Source organism: Heterodontus francisci, chromosome 8 (genome assembly GCF_036365525.1).
Source record: "Heterodontus francisci isolate sHetFra1 chromosome 8, sHetFra1.hap1, whole genome shotgun sequence".
Lineage (NCBI taxonomy): Eukaryota > Metazoa > Chordata > Chondrichthyes > Heterodontiformes > Heterodontidae > Heterodontus > Heterodontus francisci.
Genome location: NC_090378.1, coordinates 57,992,984 through 58,017,284, shown reverse-complemented (window position 1 = coordinate 58,017,284; position 24,301 = coordinate 57,992,984). Strand labels below are relative to the sequence as shown.

The 24,301-nt window shown below is 41.9% G+C and overlaps 1 protein-coding gene across 8 annotated transcripts in view; it reads left to right on the top strand.

Annotated features, from left to right (window-relative positions):
* patj (PATJ crumbs cell polarity complex component) overlaps positions 1–24,301 on the top strand; it is a 472,630-nt gene that overhangs the window by 79,194 nt on the left and 369,135 nt on the right. For 6 of the 8 annotated variants that reach the window (XM_068037182.1, XM_068037186.1, XM_068037187.1 and 3 more), the window contains 3 exons: positions 11,437–11,513; positions 16,813–16,869; positions 20,968–21,102. In XM_068037182.1, the coding sequence (XP_067893283.1) occupies positions 11,437–11,513; positions 16,813–16,869; positions 20,968–21,102 (269 nt within the window). The remainder of the gene's footprint in view (positions 1–11,436; positions 11,514–16,812; positions 16,870–20,967; positions 21,103–24,301) is intronic. The other 2 variants (XM_068037181.1, XM_068037183.1) reach the window with 2 other exon arrangements.

Below are 24,301 nucleotides of genomic sequence, written 5' to 3'. Positions count from 1 at the left end.
ACAGGGAGTGCAACGAAGGTTCACCAGACTTGTTCCCGGGATGGCAGGACTGTCCTATGAAGAGAGATTGGGGAAACTGGGCCTGTATTCTCGAGAGGTGATCTCATTGAAACCTACAAAATACTTAAAGGGATCGACAGGGTAGATGCAGGTAAGATGTTTCCCCTGGTTGGGGAGTCTAGAACCAGGGGACACCATTTCAAAATAAGGAAGAAGCCACTTAGAACAGAGATGAGGAGAAATTTCTTTACTCAGAGGGTTGTGAGTCCTCTACCCTAGAAGGCTGTGGAAGCTCAGTCATTGAGTATGTTTAAAGCAGAGATTGACAGATTTCTAAATACAAATGGCATAAGGGGATATAAGGGTAGTGTGGGAAAAAGACATTCAAGTGGATGATCAGCCATGATCATATTGAATGGTGGAGCAGGCTCGATGGGCTGAATGGCCTACTACTGCTCCTATGTTCCCAAACCCTAGCAATCTGTCTAACTTGTGTAACCAAGACTGTATTTTGATCATGTAAGAATTGGTGTAGAAGTCAAGATAGCTGAACTACAGCAGAACTGTAGGCTATATTAAAGCTTGTTTTTCAATCTGGACTAATTAATCTAGACAAGCCATTCTACCTGCCAAATATACTAATAAAGTGTACAATTGCATTGTGCTGATATGCTCCTCAGATAACCATGATGCTTTTCCTGTAATTATTTCTCTCAGGAACAATATTGTTAAAACACTGCACGTTTTGAAACAGCATTTTTACATTCAGAAGTTTAGGTGATTATATAGATCCATAATTTGCTGTAGCAGGGCAATGAACAGCATGTGCTGTTAATTGCTCTTGCTAATTTAACCTCAACGACATTTTTTGCTGCAAGTTGCTGAAATTGTGAGCTGCTAATGTCGTAGCAAGGAATACTGGGCCTCCGGATCCTGAGTGAACAGGGTTTGCAACTGTGTATCTCCGTAACCAGTCATATTGTTGGATTGTGAAATGAACAGCGCAAGGACTGAGAAGGAAGTGCAAATAAGAGTGGGTGAATTCAATGCCAAATCAGTTACTGAAGGAGAAATAGAGAGGGAAAGAAAAATTAGGTTCAGATAGAGAGGAAAAAAAGACAAAAGGAAAGTTTTAAAAAAAAGTTTTAGTTTTAAATTTTACATTTTTAAGGTTTCCAACAATTAAAACCTGAAGGAATGAGACTCCACACGTGTGACTGTTAATTTTCAGTGCCAGAGAGGTTAATTGACAGTAATTAACACTTAATACATTATTAAAAGAATATCTGTCAACTAATGTAGGCTTAATTAAATATGTGGGGCTCTTAAATGTCTCCAAAACAGACCCCTTGTGCCACGTCATACCAGCCCTAACTTTTCATGTGGCATATTTAGTTGGTATCTACCGCATAAGTTCAGCACTTTCACGCCGTTCAATACATTTCAATGGTTAGCTAGACAGCGAGATGGCATTTTCACGAAGCAAATGGCAGAGTGGTGCATCTTGGATAGCAAAGTTTGGATTTCTGTTTTTAACTGCTCATCTGCCCTCACTCACAATTGCTGTAGTAGTTGCCCATACATAACAGGGAGTGCTATTAGTGTCACTGCTACTTTGATATCAAATTACGGACCATAATGTTCAGTGTCGAAATATTGCATAAGGTTGTCAAGTGGTCAAAGCTCATAATACTATTAATGTAGGTAAGGCTTATAGGATGATTACCAAAGACTTACCCAATAGAACTATACCTAAAATGTTTACTGTTAAAACTTTCATATACTGTGGTAGGAGCTACTGTATTTGTGCAAAAAATTAGTTTATCATGTCTTCCAGTTTTAAAGTGCTGATCAAGATCAGTAATGCATACTGACTTGTCTGCTTCACCCCAGAATTCTAGGTCTGCAATGGGTAGAAACCCAAGGTTAAATCTGGAGGGCAGTGACATAAATTTGCAAAGGGCACATTAATTGAATCAATCTCTCACAAGAAAGTTAAATCTCTTCAAAATGCATGATATGAAGAATTTAATTCTTTCATGTTGAGACATCTTCAACTCCCACCAATGTGTAGGAGCTAGCACCTTCAGGAAATAAAGTTGGGGTAGGCAAGAAGGTTGATGGAAAATGGCGAAAGACCTTGCAGAATTAAACGATATTCTTCAGTTTCACTTCAGTAAGAATAAGCTAGTTCTAATCTTTTCATTACTCGTTGAATGCAATTTCATCTTAGATTCTTTTCTGGCATGCTTATTTTCCAGATTAAAAAAAAAAATCACCAGAAGACATTACATGGATTTCCATATGTTGTGTCAGTTTACATTATGGTAGTTCACCTATTCAAAGTGCTGCCAAGATTGTATTTGTTTGGGTGATATTGGCCCGGTTTTTGCAGTCAGTGGCGAAGCAATGGCATTCATTGCTGACCTTGGAAAAAAACTGCCCACAAAGATCTTGCAAACTCTGTGGCATGGTTTTCCCTTGCCTGATGGCAGTTTAAATCTGGCGCCAAGTCAAGGCATGTCTTGCATGCAGCAACAATGATGGCAACAAGCAGGTAAAGAACCAATCACATTGAAGTATTCAGGAAGTTAAAAGTGCTTTATATCTTTCATTTTTAAGTTAAATTTTCAGATAGTGAAATAAATGATTGGATTAAGGTAGAAGCCAAGATAAAGATAAACTTTAAACAAATTTTTTTATCATTATGGAGAAGTTAGACATTCTACAAATATAAAACTAGCCTTTCAGGGCCACTGAGGGTGTTTAGCAGTGATTATAAAGTTAGTATGCTGTTAAAAAATCCAGTTACATCTCATTCAACAAGGTGTAACTTTTCCTGGGGTTTTTAACAGCAGGACTAACTGTGCAAGAGTGGAAGTTCTGGTCCATTCAATTGATTTCCATGGATTGCAGGCTTGAGGGAGGAGGAGGTCTGCCTCAACAATGTATCCCCTGCAGAAGCAAAGAATCCCTGACAGCGATTTCTGTGTTTTGTTGCTCGTGTGGACTCCTGAAGTTGCTGTCAGATTCAGTGGAGTAATAACAGCAAATGCTGACTGTTTCACCACTGTTAGCCCTGCAAAATCCAGGCCATTATGTTTGACTGTAGGATAAGGAAATTGATTCATTCTTGGCTCTTGCTGTGCTCCTGTGGGATAGAAGTCAAGCAGGCAGACATACGAGGTTGAATGATGGCCCAATGAGAGATCTTGCAGTCAAATGTCCATCTATCTCTTAAGCAGAGTTTGGGGGCTCAGCAGCAGCTCAGTGCGTTCCACCAGGAAGAGGACCCAGATTACGTGCTGAGGCTGGATATTAACTGTTCATCCTGGTACAGACTGCATAGATGTTCTATGCAAATGTTTGTCATTTGAATGGGAACATAGGAATAGGAGTCGGCCATTCAGCCCCTTAAGCAAGATCCACCATTCCATCAGATCATGGCCGATCTGTATCTTAACTCCTCTATCTGCCTTGGTTCAATAACCTTTCATACCCTTGCCTAACAAAAAATTATCAGTCTCAGTTTTGAAATTTTAAATCAACCTTGTCTCAGCAGCTTTTTGTGAGAGAGAGTACCAGATTTCCTTGACTCTTTTTGTGATAAAGTGCTTTTTGCCATCATCCCTAAACGGGCTAACTCTAATTTTAAGGCTATACCCCTTTGTTCTCAACCCTGTTTCTCTACCCTATTAACTCCTTTAATCATCTTAAACATCTCAAATAGATCATCCCTTCATCTGTATTCAAAAGAATACAAGCCTTGTCCATGCAGCAGTCCCCAATTTAACCTCTTTATCCCTAATAGCTGCACTTTCCCATAATAGGCAGCATCTTCTTGCTGCCATTAATGAGTGCTATGGCAATCTGTGCAAGGGATACCTTTGTAATCCTGTTGCCTGTGTAGAAATAAACTAGACAGTTAGGTCCTTTGTTTAAAAAAAAAGAAATTTTGAATTTTTTTTTTAATTGAGTAGCCTCTCTGCAAGGGACAAGTATATTTAAATGGCAGAGCCTGCTTACTAAATAGCTCTTTTTATCAGTAGTCAGTTTCACATTTATATCATGAGATTTTTAGTCTTGTGAATTCTACTTCAAAATACAAGCCAAGATATGCAGTAAAATTGTATCAGAGCATGTAAATTGAGTCCTGTTATAAGTTGAGTTAACTATCACTGTTCTTCAAAACCCTGCTTGTGAAACTAATATTATGTAGTAGCCCTTAACAATTGTATCTGCTATGTTGCCATTCCATTTTATTAATTTGATTTGTCGATATTTTAAAAGTGCTTGTTGAAACTGACTGAGTAAAAATAGTAATTACACACGACAACAGGGAGGATCAACAGGAATTTGTTTTTTCAATCTATAGACTAAGTAAATGGAGCATTTAAGGTGAGGTACGTCTTTTTTAAGAGATCAGTAGTGTAGAAATATGTTGGAATCGGGAATTAGACGAGATGTTAAGTTGCTTCTTCATATGAGTCTTCAATCGCAGTGCTGTGGACGATGTACAGACGTGGTCAGACTTGATTGGGAATCTAGAGCATAATTGTAAGTCATATAGTCTTGCCAACTCCAGTTGGATGTATTCCTAGAGGTTTCATTACATAATCTCAGATCCAGCTGCCTTCCCCAGTCAAAACAGCCTTTCTTCCTCATCTCACCTTTATCACTTTTATAACTAATAGGCAAAAGTGTTCCAAGAAAATGGGAAAAAAAATCATTGTTTTAAGTGCCCTGGTTATTTTTCTCCTGGGTTTCTCACAGCAGCATCCAAGAGATTGATGTTTAATTCCTGGAGACCCCAGGACAATCTTGGAGGGTTGGCAACCTGAAGGTCATAGCCAATGAATTACTGTTGAAGTAATCTAAAGCCCTGCTTGCGAGCTTTCCATTGACCATGTTCCTTGATAAGCAAGAGGGTGGAAGGTTATCGGGGATAGGTGGAAATGTGGAGTGATCAGTTCAGCCATGAACTTATTGAATGGTGGAGTAGGCTCGAGGGGCCGAGTGGCCTACTCCTGTTCCTAATTCGTATTCGTATGTCCATAATATTCAAATTATTCAAAAGCAGCTGCCACATCCTGCGATGCATGAACTCCATATTCATCACTCCTGTCCTGGCAGGCCTACACTTGCTCCTAGTGCTTATTGCATTAAATTTAAAATCCTTGTCCTTGTCTTGAAATCCCTTCCTCACTCCACCCTACCTCTGCAAACTCCTCCAGACTTAATTTCCCTCCTGTTTTTTTGACTTTGATCTCCTATACCTGCATTGTTTCCTCACCACACAATGCATCTTAACAGCTGGCCATGCTGGTGTTTGTACTGAAAAGGAACTTCCACCTACACTAATTATCTTTTCCCAACCTGCCCCCATATTTCACTCTTTCATTCCCTCTCATGTACATATCTCAACTCTCCGTAAATGTGTCGATGCTCTCTGCTTCAACCACTGTATGTGGCAATGAATTCCATATCCTGACCACTCTGGAAAGCAATTCCTCCTCCGTTCTTTAGTTAATTTGTTAGTGAATCATAGAATGTTACAGCGCAGAAGGAGGCCATTCGGCTCGTCATGTCCATGCCAGCTCTCTGCAAGAGTAGCTCAGCGAGTCCCACACCCCTGCCCTTTCCCCATAGCCGTGGAATTTCTTTCTCTTCAGATGCTTATCTAACTCCCTTTTGAAAGCCCTGACTGTGTCTCCATGCACCACACTCTCAGGTAATGCATTCCAGATCCTAACCACTCACTGCATAAAAAGGTTTTTCCACATGCCATCATTGATTCATTTGCCAATCATCTTAAAATGGTGTCCTCTGGTTCTCAACCCTTCTGCCAAAGGGAACAGATTCTCTCCATCTACTCTGTTTAGACCCTTCATGATAGTGAACATCTCTATCAAATCACCTCTAAACCTTCTCTAAGGAGAACAATCCTAGCTTCTCCAATCTATCCACATAACTGAAGTCCTCATCCCTGCACCCATTCTCGTAAATCTTTTCTGCGCTCTCTTTAAAGCCTTCACATCCTTCCTAAAGTGTGGTGCCCAGAATTGGACACAATACTCCAGTTGAGGCCGAACCAGAGGTTTATAAGGTTTCAACTTAACTGCCTTGCTTTTGTACTCTGTGCCTCTATTTATAAAGTTCAGCATCCCCATGCGTTTTTAACCACTTTCTAAACCTGCCCTGCCACCTTCAATGATTTGTGCACTTCTGCACCTAGGTCTCTCTGTTCTTGCACCCTCTTTAGAATTATGCCCTTTATTTTATATTGCCTCTCCTCATTCTTCCTACCAAAATGTACCACTTCACACTTCTCTGTATTAAATTTCATCTGCTACATGTCTTCCCATTCCATCAGCCTATCTATGTCCTCTGGAAGTTTATCATGATTCTCCTCACAGTTCACAATACTTACAAGTTTTGTGTCATCTGAAAATTTTGAAATTGTGCTCTGCAGACACAAATCTGTTATTTAACATATATCAGAGAAAGCAGTGGTCCTAGTACGCATCCCTTCGAAGCCCTGCTGTATACCTTCTTCCAGTCCAAAGAACAATGCTTCACCACTGTGCTGTATTTCCTGTCACTCAGCCAACTTTGTATCCATCCGAACACTTTCCCTTTTATTCCATCCGAACATTTTCCCTTTTATTCCCTGGGCTTCAACTTGGCTAGCGAGTCTATTATGTGGCACATTATCAAATGCTTTTTAGAAGTGTTACGACTGAGGCGGGAGAAGATCATTGTCTTTCTCTTGTTCCACTTCTCCACAGCTCACAACATATGTTTAAATGTTTACCCAGTTACCAATATGGTCAAACATATACTTTACTCTTTATCCCAGAATAAAATACCCCAACCAAGTTTTTTTAATAAACAACATGATTATCAGTTTATTATAAAACAAGATTTATCCAGTAACAAAGCAAAGCATTAACACAGAGATTGAAATATGAAAGTTCCCTTTTTTAAATACCCAACACACGCAAACTCAAACACACACACTGGTTAAAAAGAAAAAAATGAAGAAATTTTCTCTGCAGAGGTCTTTTACAAAAAAAAAAGACGAAAAAGAATACTTTGGCCAAATACTTGTTAATTCTTGAAGAAAAAGGATGAGATATGTGGTGTCCCAAAATGGCATACAGTCTGGCGTCCGATTACATGTAGATGGGTCACTGGGATCTTTTCTGGAGAGGTTCTTTTCAGGCGGCACCTAGAATTAATCTGGCAGGCCTTCCAGGAGTGTCTCAGGAGAAATGCGGCATCAGGGGTTTTAGCTTTCACACACTGGATTCGCAAGGTTTTTTCAAAGAGGTAGAGAAAGGTTTTTCATGTTACGAACAGGTAGTTAATCTTTTTTTTTCTCAGAAAAATTTCCCTGTTTTTCCGACCCACCTCTCCATAAATAAATTAGTGATTGATTTTCTTTCCTTCCCTTAAACCTTAATAATAAATGACCACAACAACAACACAGTTGTTAAAATTAAAAACAAAGAAGTAGGGTTTATTTACACACTCTTAAACTCGGGAAGGAGTTTTTTTTTTAGAATTAGAACATTACAGCGCAGTACAGGCCCTTCGGCCCTCGATGTTGCGCCGACCATCTGACCTACACTATTCCATTTTCATCCATATGTCTATCCAATGACCACTTAAATGCCCTTAAAGTTGGCGAGTCTACTACTGTTGCAGGCAGGGCGTTCCACGCCCCTACTACTCTCTGCGTAAAGAAACTACCTCTGACATCTGTCCGATATCTTTCACCCCTCAACTTAAAGCTATGTCCCCTCGTGTTTGCCATCATCATCCGAGGAAAAAGACTCTCACTATCCACCCTATCTAACCCTCTGATTATCTTGTATGTCTCTATTAAGTCACCTCTCCTCCTCCTTCTCTCTAACGAAAACAACCCCAAGTCCCTCAGCCTTTCCTCGTAAGACCTTCCCTCCATACCAGGCAACATCCTAGTAAATCTCCTCTGCACCCTTTCCATAGCTTCCACATCCTTCCTATAATGCGGTGACCAGAACTGCACGCAATACTCAAGGTGCGGCCTCACCAGAGTTTTGTACAGCTGCATCATGACCTCGTGGCTCCGAAACTCGATCCCCCTACTAATAAAAGCTAACACACCATATGCCTTCTTAACAGCCCTATTAACCTGGGTAGCAACTTTCAGGGATTTATGTACCTGGACACCAAGATCTCTCTGCTCATCTACACTACCAAGAATCTTCCCATTAGCCCAGTACTCTGCATTGCTGTTACTCCTTCCAAAGTGAATCACCTCACACTTCTCCGCATTAAACTGCATTTGCCATCTCTCAGCCCAGCTCTGCAGCCTATCTATGTCCCTCTGTACCCTACAACACCCTTCGACACTATCCACAACTCCACCGACCTTAGTGTCATCCGCAAATTTACTAACCCACCCTTCTACACCCTCATCCAGATCATTTATAAAAATGACAAACAGCAGTGGCCCCAAAACAGAACCTTGCGGTACACCACTAGTAACTAAACTCCAGGATGAACATTTGCCATCAACCACCACCCTCTGTCTTCTTTCAGCTAGCCAATTTCTGATCCAAAGCTCTAAATCACCTTCAACCCCATACTTCCTTATTTTCTGCAATAGCCTACCGTGGGGAACCTTATCAAACGCCTTACTGAAATCCATATACACCACATCCACGGTGTTTAACTTCGCCAAGCACACCCACAAACATTCAGGGAAAGGTTAAAGACATAAAAAGGCAAAGACATATACTAAATAAAAAGTTATCTTAACTACTAGCTAACATGGATTTTCAGTTAAAACTAAATTCCTTTTTAAATATCAAAAAAGTCCAAAAATGGAGATCACCGACTAGAAATGCTAGGGAGGGGAAGGAGTCACTAAGAATACCTGTTCTCTTACAAATTCTTCTTCTTCTGGCACTCTCTGATATAAATGGAGGCAGCTAAATTGCTGAAGTCACCGTTTAGACAGAGTGGAAACTGGTAGAAATCCCGGCAGTGACAAGGCTGCTTGGAGGCCCTCCTGCTGCTGGGCGATGGGACCTGAATTTCAATATTTAAATTAATTACATGCATAAATTTAATTGGACTTATCTTCCCCATGTGGGAAAAACTGGTGTGAAACTGGTGGGGAGGGGGAGGAGTTAAAATTTTCAGTGCGTGGGGTGGGGGTCAAATAAACGTAATGGATGTAGGGGATGGTGGGAAGGGGTGAACTTCAAACTTTGTGCAGTCTGGGCATTGAGGAAGGTCAGATTTGAAAGATAAGTGTTTTGAGGGGGTGGAAGGGCAAGTAGTTCATGTAATTGTTATTGGGGGGTGGGAAAGGGACGTTAGAAATTTATTTAATACATTTTGGGGGCTATCGTTAAAAATTCAAATTGACTGGCACGGCTGTCTGCCCTTTAAAAATGGCGCCAGCACCTGCGATGGACAGCCGCTCCATATATTTAAACGAGCTGCTGTGTGAGGGCCGCTATTTTCTGAGCTCGCCGCCAAGATTGGCTGGCCTTTAAAATCCAGCCCACTGAAATTTTCTATGCTGAATTTCATTGGAGGGAAAATTAAAAGTTCAGCCACATTATTCACTCCTCTAAAATTTTACTAATCCTTAAAATATTCCATTTCATCTTTGATATTTTGCTTGCTATGAACATGATTTGTTTTTTCAAGGAAATAAAATCCTTTCCATTGTGATTTTGGTTTTTGGAGCCCTAATTCCTCTGTGATTTTGTCCAGAGTAACATAAACACATAAACATAAGTGCAAGGAGCGAGCCAACTGTGTAACAGTCCTGACAACCAATTTTATCTGTAGCGCCTGTGGAAGAGTCTGTCGCTCTAGAATTGACCTTTATAGCCACTCTGGGCGCTGCTTCGCAAACCACTGGCCACCCCTAGGCACTTACCCATTGTCTCTCGCGACAAAGAGGCCAAAGAAGAAGAAGAACAAAAACGCATAAGTCAGCACAATGCTCAAGATCGTGTATCATATGATAAACATAGAAAGCAGTTAACTTGATGTGTGTTTGATCTTGGGGTCAGTAAGCTCACACTAATCCATATATCTCAGTGTCAGCAACCAGTTCAAGAAGTCCATGAATAATCCTTAATGGGTAAATATAATTTTTAAAAGAACCCAGAGCACTGCTAGCTAAAGTTGAGCATTACTAGGTGTGTATGCATAAAGAAATTATTAATGACTTAGGTGCGTTAAATTTGTAAATTTGCAGATGACACAAAGACAGGTAGGAAAGTATGTTGTGAAGAGGACAGGAGGTTGCAGATTAATATAGATAGGTTGAATGAGAGGGCAAAAATTTGGCAGATGGAGTATAATGGAAAATGTGAGATTGTTCACTTTGGTAGGAAGAATATAAAAGCAGATCATTACTTAAACGGAGAACTGCAGAATTCTGACGTGCAGAGGGACCTAAGTGCTCCACTGCAAGAGTCACAAAAAGTTAGTATGCAGGTACAGCAAGTCATAAAGAAGCCTAATGGAATGCTATCCTATATTATGAGAGGAATTGAAAATAGAAGTAGGGATGTTATGCTTCAGCTGTACAGGGCATTTGTGAGACCACACCTCAGTTGTAGCAGTAGCAACAAGAACCTATCAACCTCCTCCTTAAAAATATTCAATGGCCCCACTTCCACCACCACCTGAGCAGAGAGTTCCAAAGTCACACAATCCTCATAGTTTTGGTCTCCTTATTTAAGGAAGGATGTAAATGCGTTGGAGGTGGTTCAAAGGAGGTTTACTAGATTGATACCTGGAATGAGCAAGTTGTCTTATGAGGAAAGGTTGGACAGACTGGGCTTATTTTCATGAGTTTAGCAGAGTGAGGGGAGACTTGTTTGATCTTGAATGGTCTTCACAAGGTGAATGTGGAAAGGATGTTTCTTCTTGTGGGTGAGTCCAGAACTAGGGGGCACTGTTTTAAAATTAGGGGTTGCCCTTTTAGGACAGAAATTAGTACAATTTTATTTCTCTGAGGATTGTGTAACTTTGGAACTCTCTGCTTCAGAAGGTGGTAGAGGTGGGGCCATTGAATATTTTTAAGGCAGAGGTTGATAGGTTCTTGTTAGACAAGGGAATCAAAGGTTATAGTGGGTAGATGGGAGTGTGGAATTTGAGACACCAACAGACCAGCCATGATCTTATTGAATGGCGGAGCAGGCTTGAGGGGCTGAATGGCCGCCTTCTCCTAATTCGTATGTTCGTATTACTGTAGCATTGATGGCTGTTGCTACTGCTACAACTGGATGAATCAGCTCACTATTCATTTATTATTAAAGCTTCGACAAAATGTGTCTGTTTTCAGCAATATTCATTTATTTTGTGTATTTTATATAAATAATGACAACAAATTAATGTGACACACTTTAATTTTAGGATCAGGACCTGTTAAAACAGGAGAAGAATTAAAGTCCAGATGGGAAAATTTGTTGGGACCAGAGTATGAAGTGATGGTACGATTTTCTAACACCATTTTAATTAACAAGAATTGACTATCAGGAAACAATAATACTATGCGATAAAGTCAGTGACAATAAATATTTTAATTTTATTTGTGTATTTGTAATATGTACTTTCTATTTCCAATGTATTCTGATTAAATAGTGCAATGTTTCATCCAGCTTATCAATGTACATTTCTTATTGAGAACCACTGTACAGAGTGCGAATGACTTCAATGAAAGTTTAATGGATTTTATGAATTGATCTTCCAAACTAATAATTGTCATGGATCATGCGGTTCCAGTATTCCATTCATATTGTTTAAAGTAGACTGTATTCAGACTTACAAAAGCAAAATACTGGGGATGATGGAAATCTGAAATAAGAACAGAAATGCTGGAAGTATGTAGCAGGCCTGGCAGCATTTGTGGAGTGAGAAGCAGAGTTAACGTATCAGGTGACAGGCCCGAAATGTTAACTCTGTTTCTCTCTTCACAGATGCTTCCAGACCTGCTGCCTATTTCCAGCATTTTCTGTTTTTATTTTATTCAGATTTACTTCTGGTACGCAGACCTACACATTCCACGAATAGACAAATTCTGTACTGATCACCAAATGCATAAATGAGATCAGACATATTGTCCTTTAATTTGTTAAAAAAAAATTGATATTTATATATTGTTCAAATGATAGTTTAATGATTGCAAGCACATATTTATTGTATATTTCTAAGAGTTTCATTGGATTTTGAAAAAAAACTGCGTCACTCAGCTCCTGTGAATTCGCCAGCCCAAATATGTAATATCTGCTGTTGAGTAACCTATGAGTGTTAGAATGGTTTCTTAGATTTGTTATGCTTTCTGTATTTCAACTACATTTCCTGCTGTGCTTATTATGTAGTGTCAGTACATGCTGAATATAATGTTGTAAGGAAAATTAATTGCTGTTGACGATATTTGTTTATCTCCAAGATATTCTCAGCTTCCACATCATTGGTGATTTTAGCTCCGTTTATCCTCAGTTCACCATCCTCCTGTCTTCCCTAAATCTCTATAACAAATAAATTTCCTACCCAGATGCGTGGTAGTCCCTTCGTGTTTGCCATCTCCCCTGGCCCCTCTACTCTGATCACTGACAAAGTTACAAAAAATGAAGAGGATAGGGTGGTTAGAAATGGAAATGGTAGTTTGCAATGACAGTAATATCAAGGTTTGTCCTTATTGAGGAATGGAAGCCATGACAACAATTTTGCAAGGGGATAGTGCCTGAGAAGAGGGAACCACTTAATATGTCAGCCAACCCGAGGACCAGAAGAGGAGTTTGAGTATTATGACTAATACATCTGCACTTTAGCTACCTAGTTCTTTTAATAGTAGGTTCTGTAGATTTATTTAAAGTTTCATTATTTTCTCCATAACCCTTTTTTTTTTTACTTACATTAAATCCACTAAGTTCCTCCCCTTGATTTATTTTTCGTTTCCCTTACACTGCCAGTATTTTGTCCTCTTTCTCTACTGCAAGGACAGATGCAAAGTTTACTGGATCCAGTTTTTTGAAGATTATTCAGCCAATCACTCAAGCTGTGTGTGCAACCTAGGAATGCAAATATGGGCCTCGGTTATGATGTAAACATGACTCAAAGCAGACAGTTCAAAAGAAACTTTTGTGCAACCTAACAAAGCACTAAAATGCACCATAAAATGTTGAATCTTGTTGCCTGTTGCTCAGAATATTTTGCCTTATTACAATGAAACACACAGGTCTCCAGGTCTCACTCCTGCTTTCAGCACTATCTTTTTTGGCTTGAGGAGGGCCCCCTGAGTGTCCCGCTTTCCTTTCTCTCCCATGACTGTTAGGGCTCTTATCCCCCTCCTACCTTTTATACTTTTCAGTGATGTGGGGGTGACTTGGAATGGTTTTTCTTTGGGGTACAGACTTGTATATGAGAGCAAACTCTTCAGCCAGAACCACGGCTTGCCTCGCTCTGTGCACTTTTTGTTCATCCACATGGGTCTTTATAGAAAGTGGGAGTCTTTAAATTCTTCGAGTAGAATCACCTCTCTGAGGTTTTCATACGTCGTTTGTACTTTAAGGGCCCTTAACCACTGGTCAAAAGTCAGCTGCTTACTTCTCTCAAACTCCAGTTAAGTTTGATCAGCTTGTTTCCAGAGGGTTCAGAATTTCTGGCGGTAGGCTTCCGGTACTAGCTCATATTTTCCAGAAGGAGCAGGGGGAAAGGGAGTTACAGTGGTTTGAATTAGCTAGGGGGTGATACGGTAACTCCAGTGAAAGCATAGCCAATATGGAGGCTACATTTAACTTGGGTCTGTGTGCTGAGTTCTTAAAATTCTCCCAATTGATCCCAGTATTCATTGAGGGAGACGTGGAAACATTTTTTGTAACTTTTGAAAAGCTTGCTGGACAGTTAAAATGGCCAGCCAAGAGCTGGACATGACTACCACAAAGCAAGCTAACAGGAAAATCCCATGAGGTTTATTCCCTGTTGCCAGATGAAAGTTCGTCAAATTATGAATTGACTACTGCTGGAAACTATGGGGAACACCTGTAGAGTTAATCAGGGCACACCTACCCAGTGCAGGAGAAGGGACCCTGATGGAAAGCACAGCAGAGCAGGCTGTGGCTTTGACTGCAACAGCAGTAAGACACAGAAAACACACTGCTGTGGGTGCAGGAAAATTTAACAAAAGATCCCTGAAGGTTATCGGGATTTTGTGTCCAAAGGGAAAGTAACCCCTCGAGTGGGGCAAGCAAGCCCATCATCATACTCAAGGATACAGGATCCACGAGATCCCTTTTCCTGGGAAAAGGCATGACCTGTCCCCCAGAGAGTGCAGTAAATGCGAGGATGGTAGTGAATGGTACCAGAGAGCAGTATACGCCCTTTACATCTGGTGCACTTGGATTGCGATGTAGTTTCGGGACCGGTGACGGTAAGGATTGACTCTAGTTTGCCTGTGGACGGGATTGACCTGCTCCTAGGTAATGATCTGGCGGGGGCAAAGGTGGTAGCTTCGCCAGTAGTCGTAGAGAGACTGAAGGAGGTCAGAATACAGGGCTGTGGCAGGACACAGTCCCCTGCATTTCCCTGATTGTGTATTGATTCGGGCCATGGCTAAACCAGCTCCCTCAGAGGAGACTGAACTGGCACTACAGATAGATGACCAGGCTGTCTGGTTGTCTGAAACTTTCTTTGGGGAGTTAGAGGACCCAGGGAATGGGTTAAAGGAATCTTCCCGAGTTGAGGCTCAGCAAGCCAACCCACTATTGAGGAAGTTAGCACAGGCTATCCAATTGAAATTGAAGCAGAATGAGTCCCTGATTGCTACTATGTAAAGAATGAGGTGCTGATGAGGAAGTGGAGCTCTCCTCACAGACCTAAGGGCAAAGAGTGGACAGTGATTCACCAGTTAGTGGTGTCGCCAAGGTACCAAAAGAAATATTGAGAATGGCCCACGAGTTTACAATGGCTATACATGTCGGTGTACGAAAAACCAAAGCCCGCATAAGACAGCAGTTTGACTGGCTAAATCTCCACAAAAATGTAGTAGAGTACTGTAAAACTTGCCACATGTGCCAGGTTGAGGAGAAGCCCCAACCTCCAGTGAAATCTGCACCCCTAATTCCTGTACCGACATTTGGAGAACCCTCCAGCAGAGGGACCCTTGCTGAGAACAAAAGGGGGCAGACAAGCACAGGTCTGGCAGAGGGTTAGGGAGGAAGGGGATGAAAAGGACAGGTTAAATGAGGATTCCCAAATGTAACCCCCCTATTGTCTGGTCAGCCAGCCTTGAAATGTTGGGAAAATTAGTCCCCACACCCTCCTATGTAAATTCAGACAAAAGGGGCACCCTACCAGGGCTGCTAACAGCGTTCACAGAAACCTGCAGGGAATTGAAAGTCCCCAAAAAGGCAGAGAAACAGTGAAGGTGATGCCTCACTTACTCGAAGTGCCGCAGGGAAGCGCAGTGAAATCTCAACAGATACCTGTGGGCAGGAATGTCTCAGAGGACATGGGGGAGATTAGCAAAGAGTCCCTTCTCACAGTCAAGAGAAAAGGGAAACAAAAATGCCCAAACTGTAGTGCCAGTTCAGTCTGCTCTGAGGGAGCTGGTTTGGCCATGGCCTGAGTCAATACACAATCAGGGAAATGCAGCAGCACCTGTATGGCTCACCCAAACACTGAAAGTGAGGTCAGAATGGATCCACTGACTGTAAAATCCCATGATCAGAACTCAAGCCCAGAGCTAATTAAATCCAAGAATCTCACTTCAAATTCCAACAAGAACAAAGACCCAGAGGAAATCTCGAATACCTCACAGGAATTTAAAACCAATTATCCCCCATTACTGTCATAGGGAGAGAAATTAGCAAGGTACTGGAACCTGAAGGGTTAGAGCTACATGTTGCAGAAACAGCAGCTAAGCGATTAAAGCTTGTGCACAAAGAAGAACTCACCCGAGACAATCATGAAAATTTGCAGACACCAAGCTCCCCCAGCAACCACATGTTTATTGAGATGCCCATTCCCAGCTTATTACAAACTAAGGCTAAAGAAACTTTAAACCCATTGGGCAACACCTAACCATCTCAGACCAACCTCAAGGGAAAATACCTGTGTAACTCCGAGTGTTTGTGAATTGTGCCTCAGAAAGACTGTAACTGAACTCCAAGAAAGGATCTCTCTCTCTCTCTCTCTCTCGCTCTCTCTCTCAACTACTAAGCCTTAAGATCATTAGAGTCAACAACCTGGGTACACGGATACAGCCCTTCTCCTGCCTTCTGGAACCGGAGAAGCAAGCCCGAGTTGTGCACCAGGCCCAGGGAGGCCTTGAAGACTTTAATTTCAACTAAAGCCACTGAGACTCAGTATTTAAATTCCATTTATTACAGACTTCACTTCAATCTTCCAACTCTATTTCTTCCTCTGTAATCTATTTGTGTGCCTCTCATGTGAATGTGAGCCTGCATGCGTTGTGTATTTTTGTAATTTTAACTAGTTTACAGTGATAAGGTTAATAAACTTACCTCTCTTGCTTAAACTCAAGAAAACCTGTCTGGTCGGTTTATTTGCAATTATATTAGAGGAACAGGAGCAACTGCTCACTGAGGTGGTAAGTTAAATCACTGTGTTTAAAAGATAAATCCTGTTGTGGTCAAACCAGGGAAGGGGCGAAAGGGCAGCCTGAGACCCCTTCCTCACCTGGTCGTCACAATATGTAAGTGAAAATGTATTGTTCATTTGCTGAATTCAGTCAAATTAACTCACACTACTTTCCTTATTCATGAATAGATACTAAATTTGGACGTTGAGAGCTACCATGATGAAAAACTGCAGAAATACTCCACGGTAATGACACCCAGTACTTCCAAAGCCTTAATGACTGAAACAAGTGAATTTTCAACTTTAATCAGAATTGTACCAGTTCTCTCAACTGGCGCTGAGTGAAAATGTTAAATTGATGACTTGAAGAGCAAAATCCTTGACCGAATCCATAAGGACACTAAAGATTCACAAAGTTCTAGGAAAAGGCAAAGGTGGTGGTCAGACATCAGCAATGATATCAGAGAGAAAATTTTGTGGTGCGTTTTACCAGGCTAATAAAGCAACTTGGGAAATATCCTTTTGGTGAAGATTTAATTTCCAGAATAACCTTGGCACAAGATTGCTGTGGATTTGTATGAGCTCATAGGACAAAAGTACTGTGTAGTTTTTGACTATTATTTCAAATTTCTTCTAATAGTTCATTTGGTGGGTATATCAAGTTGTGCTACTGAAAAGCTGAAGAATACATTGCTCATTGATATATCCATGAGGAACTGGTATACTGATATTGAAACGCTGTTTATTTTGACACAGTTTCACACCTTGAAAGCATGACTAATTGCTATTCACAAGCTAATGTGAGGCTGAGGGAGCTGCATAACCAGCAAAAAAAAATTGAAAGAAGGGTATTGCTTTCTGCTTTTCTAAATTGCAGAAAAATTCCAGTTGCACTTCATGTAATAGCCTAGTTAACAATAGAAAAAGAGATTAAAACTACAGCAACTACTGTGAATAATGATCTGAAATAAAATAGCCAAGCAGGAAATTGATAAAGCAGGTTGTCAATAAAGCTGAAGTGTATTATCAAGATTTTTTTACCCAACCATATGCAGTTGGAGCTACAACCTGGTGATCAAGTAAAAATCAAGCTTGATGAGGGAAAAGATCCACAAAGTGCGAACATAATAAAAGGCAAAGACAAGATTCCAATATTATATACCGTTGAGACAGTTAATGGCTGTATCCACAGGAACAGATGACATCTGCCACTGATTTTCAAGTACAAAAGTGAATCGATTTGTCATGATTCACAGACTGAGTGATCAAATAAAGGCAAATCTTACGACTGTACTGTTTAAGTGTCATTGCTTGATTAAATAGCCATTTCAAGCGATACTGTTGCACCAGTACAAACAGCAGAAACATCAAAGCCTGATGTGAGAACTACCAGTGGCAGATTTATCTTTATTATTTCATGGCATGTGGGCATCACTGGCAAGACCAGCATTTATTGCCTCTCCCTAATTGCTCTTGAGAAGGTGGTGGTGAGCTACCTTCTTGAACTGCTGCAGTTCATGTGTTGTGCCAAGAGCGACGTCTCAATTCATTCCATCTTCGCTGCCTTCGGAGAATACTTGGCATCAGGTGGCAGGACTATATCTCCAACACAGAAGTCCTTGAAGCGGCCAACACCCCCAGCTTATACACACTACTGAGTCAGCGGCGCTTGAGATGGCTTGGCCATATGAGCCGCATGGAAGATGGCAGGATCCCCAAAGACACATTGTACAGCGAGCTCGCCACTGGTATCAGACCCACCGGCCGTCCATGTCTCCGCTATAAAGACGTCTGCAAACGCGACATGAAATCGTGTGACATTGATCACAAGTCGTGGGAGTCAGTTGCCAGCATTCGCCAGAGCTGGCGGGCAGCCATAAAGGTGGGGCTAAATTGTGGCGAGTCGAAGAGACTTAGTAGTTGGCAGGAAAAAGACAGAGGCGCAAGGGGAGAGCCAACTGTGCAACAGCCCCGACAAACAAATTTCTCTGCAGCACCTGTGGAAGAGCCTGTCACTCCAGAATTGGCCTTTATAGCCACTCCAGGCGCTGCTTCACAAACCACTGACCACCTCCAGGCGTGTATCCATTGTCTATCGAGATAAGGAGGCCCAAAAGGAAAAAAAGAAGAAGGTACACCCACAGTGCTGTTGGGGAGGGAGTTCCAGGATTTTGACCCAACAATGATGAAGGAACTGTGATGTATTTCCAAAGCAGAATGATTTGTGACATGGAGGGGAACTTGCAGGAGGTGGTGTTCCCATGTGCCTGCTCCCTTTGTTCTTCTAGATAGTAAAGGTAGCTGGTTTGGAAGGTGCTTTTGAAGGAGACTTGGTAAGTTGCTGCAGTGCATCTTATAGATGGTACACACTGCTGCCATGGTGCGCTGGTGGAAGGGGAAGTGAATGTTTAAGGTGGTGGATGGGGTGCCAATCAGCCAGCTGCTTTTGCCCTGAATAGTGTCGAGCTTCTTGAGTGTTGTTGGAGCTGCACTCATCCAGGCAAGTGGGGAGTATTCCATTATATTTCTAACTTGTGCCTTGTAGATGGTGGACAGGCTTTAGGGAGTCAGGAGATGAGTTACTCAATGCAGAATTCCCAGGCTCTTGCAGCCACAGTATTTATGTGGCTGGTCCAGTTAGATTGCTGGTCACTGGTGACCCCCAGGGTGTTAATAGTGGGGATTCAGCGATGGTAACGCTGTTGAATGTCAGGGCAAGTGATCAGATTCTAATTACCTTGAAATGGTCATTGCCTAGCAATTGTGTGGCACGAATGGTACTTGCCACTTATCAGCCCAAGCCTGAATGAGGTCCAGGTTTTGCTGCATGCAAGCATGGACTGCTTCATTATCTGAGGAGCTGCAAATGGAACTGTAAGCTGTGCAGTCATTGGAGAATTTCCCCAGTTCTGATATTATGATGGAGGGAAGACCATTGATGAAGCAACTGAAGATGTTTGGGCATAGAACGCTAAGGAACTCCTGCAGCGATGTTCTGTGGCTGAGATGATTGGCCTCCAACAGCAACAACCATCTTCCTCTGTGCTTGGTATGCCTCTAGCCAGCAGAGAGTTTTCCCCCTGATTCCTATTGATTTTAATTTTACTGAGGCACCTTGATGCCACACTCAAGTCAAATGCTGCCTTGATGTCAAGGGCAGTCACTCATACCTCACCTCTGGAATTCCGTTCTTTCATCCATGTTTAGACCAAGACTGTAATGAGGTCTGAAGCCGAGTGATTTTGGGGGAAACCCAAACTGAGCATTGGCGAACAGGTTATTACTGAGTTAGTGCCACTTGACGGCAGAAATTGAGAGAAAATCAATTCATTGCAGAGACCACAACCAGTTCGCAAAAGAAAACTACTACAGAAGCTGAATATCCCTTTCCTGATTTCAGGCGTCTCTACATCAAAGTCCAGTAAGGATGTGTTAGTTCCATTAGCTTGATAAAGGGGATATGTAATGGTAAGTGTAGTCAAGTTCATCTCCACTTGGAGAATCAGCCAGAAGATACAAATGCTTATTGTTTACTTGGACAGTTGCTAGATTATTCTGTGTAACTATTGCAAAAATAAAGTCAAAAGCTGTTCATTTCTTGAAAAAGCAAGCCAAGCTAGAACTTTGTCATATGGTAATGATATGTTTAATAGAGCATTGTCATTTAAAATGAATAGTTTAAGACCAATTTACTGCCAAAAAAATTCTGTTGAAAGGTGAATTTTTATTACAAAACCCTCCTTGCTCTTGAGAAAGAAGAAAAAACTTACATATATAATATTTTTAATGATCCCAAAGCATTTTACAGCTCAAGAGGAACTTTTGAAGTGTCATCACTGGGGTAATGTAGGAAACATAACAGGCAATTCGCCCACAGCAAGGTTCCGCAACAGTGATGAAATAAATTACCAGTTCATCTATTTCAACAGTTAGTAGAGGAATAAATGTTAATCAGGATACCAGAAGAGCTCCTCTGCTCTTTGAATAGTGTTCTCCATGACCTTTTATGCCTACCGAGAGAGCAGACGAGGTCACTGCTTAATGTCTCATCTGAAAGACAGCACTTCTGACAGTGCAGCATTCCCTCAATACTGCAGTGAAGTGCTACATAGATTATATGCTCAAATTTTTGCAATGGTATTTGAACCAGTGACCTTCTACCTTTTGAGGTGAGTGTGCTACCGGTGAACTAAGATTGACACCTATATTGTTCTGTGGCTTCAGTCATTCATGTTGCAACGTTAACATGGTACAGAAGGAACTTGAACTTAGCTGGATGGAAAACTTGAACATTGATAATTTTGCATATTCATCCAAACAAATCTGACTTTTGTTTTAATTTAGCAGTTACCAATTCATACGTTGAGGTTTGGAGTGGAACTGGACTCTTTTGATGGACATCATTATATATCGTCAATTGTTCCCGATGGGCCAATAGGCCAAACCAGATTATTGCAACTGGAAGATGAAATTTTAGAGGTATCGTTTTAAAAAAAGTTTTTATTCATTAAGATTTGAAAGCTGTCTGCAATTTGGCAATAATTAAATCTTCCTTTTAGGCCAGATTTATTTTTGTAGGTTTGCTCTTAAATTAGGTGATATGACAATCGCATGAAACTGCTTCACCATGGCCAGGAACCTGGGTGGGCATCCAAGTTTTTCAAAGATTTTTTAAAAGTCCATCTCTGCTCACAGTGTTGAATGCCTTGGTGAGGTCTACAAAAGTGATATACAGACATTTGTTTTGTTCACGATGCTTTTCTTGTAATTATCTGAGTGAAAGTACCATGTCTGTGGTGCCTCTGTTTGCTCTAAAACCACACTGGCTCTCTGGGAGGTTTTCTTCTGCAATGGTAGGCACAAGCCTGTTCAGATGTATTCTAGCCAGGATCTTCCCAGCAATAGAAAAGAGGGTGATCCCACGGTAGTTGGAGCAGTCTGATTTTTTTCCTTTGTTTTTGTACAAGGTGATAATAACAGCATCACAAAGATCCTGTGGAATCCTGCTCTGTTCCCAGCAGGCTGTGAAAAACTCATGGAGCTTGGTGTATAGAGCAGGCCCACCGTGCTTCAAGACTTTGGGAGGAATTCCATTTGCTCCGGAGGCTTTTTTGTTCTTCATCTGGTGATGGTGGTCCCAGTTTCCACCAGAGTTGGGCTCTCATCCAATTCTTCTTTGACAGGCTGTTGTTGAATGCAATTGATGGCAGTATCATGCACTGTGCACTTGGCGCTGAACAGATTTTCAGAATACTCTGCCCAGCAAGCCAGGACTGACTCCTTGTAGGTGTGCAGGGTATTGCCATCACCGCTCCTCAGGGTGTTTTGGATTTGATGTGCTGGTCCACAGACAGATTTTAGTGCTTCATAGAAACATAGCCAGTATCAGCGTACGGTTGAATTTTTTCGGCAAGTGCGATTCATTTTGGATGTTCCTCAGTTTACATTGAAGGCTGCTGCATGCAGTTTCATGAAAATCAGTACGGACAAGTCAAGCAAAACAGCGACCTCTCGAGTCCCTTCTGTATCTCAAATGACATGAAGCAGGGATGTGTGCTGGCCCCGACCCTATTCACCATCTTTTTCAGCATGATACTGCAGCAGGTAATGAGAAAGACCCTAAAGAGGGAGTTTATGTATGCTTCTGGACTGATGGAGGTCTTTTCAACCTCAGGCATCTTCAGGCTCACACAAAGACACAAGAAAAACTCATCCATGAACTTCCTTTCGCCAATGACTGTGCTCTCCTGGCCCACAGCCAATCGGACCTGCAACGTATAATAACACATTTTTCCCGAGGCAGCACAACTCTTCTGAAGTCCTGCATCAGCCTGCACCCCAAGAATAATATAGACCACCAAGCATTGTCATCAAGGGAACCGAGCTGAATGCCATCAAGAAATTTACTTATTTGGGGAGTGTCATCTCATTTAATGCTATCATAGACAAGGAAGTGGACAATAGACTCTCAAAAGCAAACAGTACATCCGGCAGGCTCTACAAATGTGTGTGGAGCAACCACAGCCTCAGAGCACAGACCAAACTCCAAGTGTACTAAGTCATAGTTCTCACCACCCTTCTGTATGGTACCAAGTCATGGGTCCTATACCCTGTCAGTACACCTTCTCGAGCGCTTCCATCAGCAGCATCCTCAAGATCCACTGGCAGGACCACATCACAAACATTGAAGTCCTGGAAACAGCCAACATCACCAGCAGCAAGGCCATCCTCCTGCAAAGCCAACTGCATTAGGCAGGTCACGTTGCCCAGATGGACGACAGTTGCCTGCCCAAGATCGTGTTGTGCGGAGAGCTGATCATGGGTAAAAGGAACAGATGGGCCCCATGCAAACGTTTCACGGACTCCCTGAAGAAGTCCCTCTCTGTGTGCCACATCGACCGTTGCCTGTGGGAAGCGCAGGCCATAGATCGTGATGCTTGGAGATACTACATCAGGAGGGCTACAGACACCTTTGAGACTGAGCGAAGAACCAGCATGAAAGAGAAAAGGAGGAGAAGGGTAGATCCAATTGTTCCCAGTAGCGACCATACCTTCACTTGTACCCGCTGTGGGAGAATCTGCTGGTCACGGATAGGCCTGTGTAGCCACCAGCGGGCTTGCAACCGATGACTACAACCTTCCCAAAATCTTCGTCCACGAAGAAATGCCAAGAGAGAGATGACAATCACAACATAGGACCATGATCAGGTAATCATTGTGAAATAATTTGATGGTTTCAGGTGTGTAGTTGTATGCAATCTTTGATTTTTTGGTATAATTCAAGTCTTTTGGTTTTTAAAAATTCTTCCATGGGATGTGGGCGTCGCTAGCGAGGCCGGCGTTTATTGCCCACCCCTAATTGTGCTTGAGAAGGTGGTGGGGAGCAGCATTCTTGAATTTCTGCAGTCCATGTGGTGTAGGTACACACACAGTGCTGTTAGATAGGGAATTCCAGGATTTTGACCCAACGACAGTGAAGGAACGGCGATATATTTCAAAGTCAGGATGGTGTGTGACTTGGAGGGAAACCCGCAGGAGGTGGTGTTCCCATAAATCTGCTGCCCTTGTCCTTCTAGGTGGAAGAGGTTGCAGGTTTGGAAGGTGCTGTCGAAGGAGGCGTTGTGAGTTTCTGCAGTGCATCTCGTAGATGGTATGCATTGCTGCCACTGTGCATTGGTAGTGGACGGAGTGAGTGTTGAAGGTGGTGGATGGGGTGCCAATCAATAGGGCTGCTTTGTCCTGCATCTTGTTGAGCTTCTTGAGTGTTGGAGCTGCACACATCCAAGCAAGTGGAGAGTATTCCATCACACTCCTGACTTGTGCCTTGGAGATGGTGGACGGGCATTGGGGAGTCAGGAGGTGAGGTACTCGATGCAGAATTCCTAGCCTCTTACCTGCTGTTGGAGCCACATATTTATCTGGCTGGTCCAGTTCAGTTTCTGGTGAATGGTAACCTCCAGAATGTTGATAGTAGGGGTTTCAGCGATGGTACTTACATTGAATGTCAAGGGGAGATGGTTGGAATCTCTCTTGTTGGAGATGTTCATAGCCTGGCATTTCTGTGGTGTGAATGTAACTTAAGTCATAGAATCCCTCAAAGACAAGAAAAATAATTCCGGCTTCTGCTGCACCCCACAGTATGATGCAGTTCGTTATTTATGAAAATTTAAGATCTTTT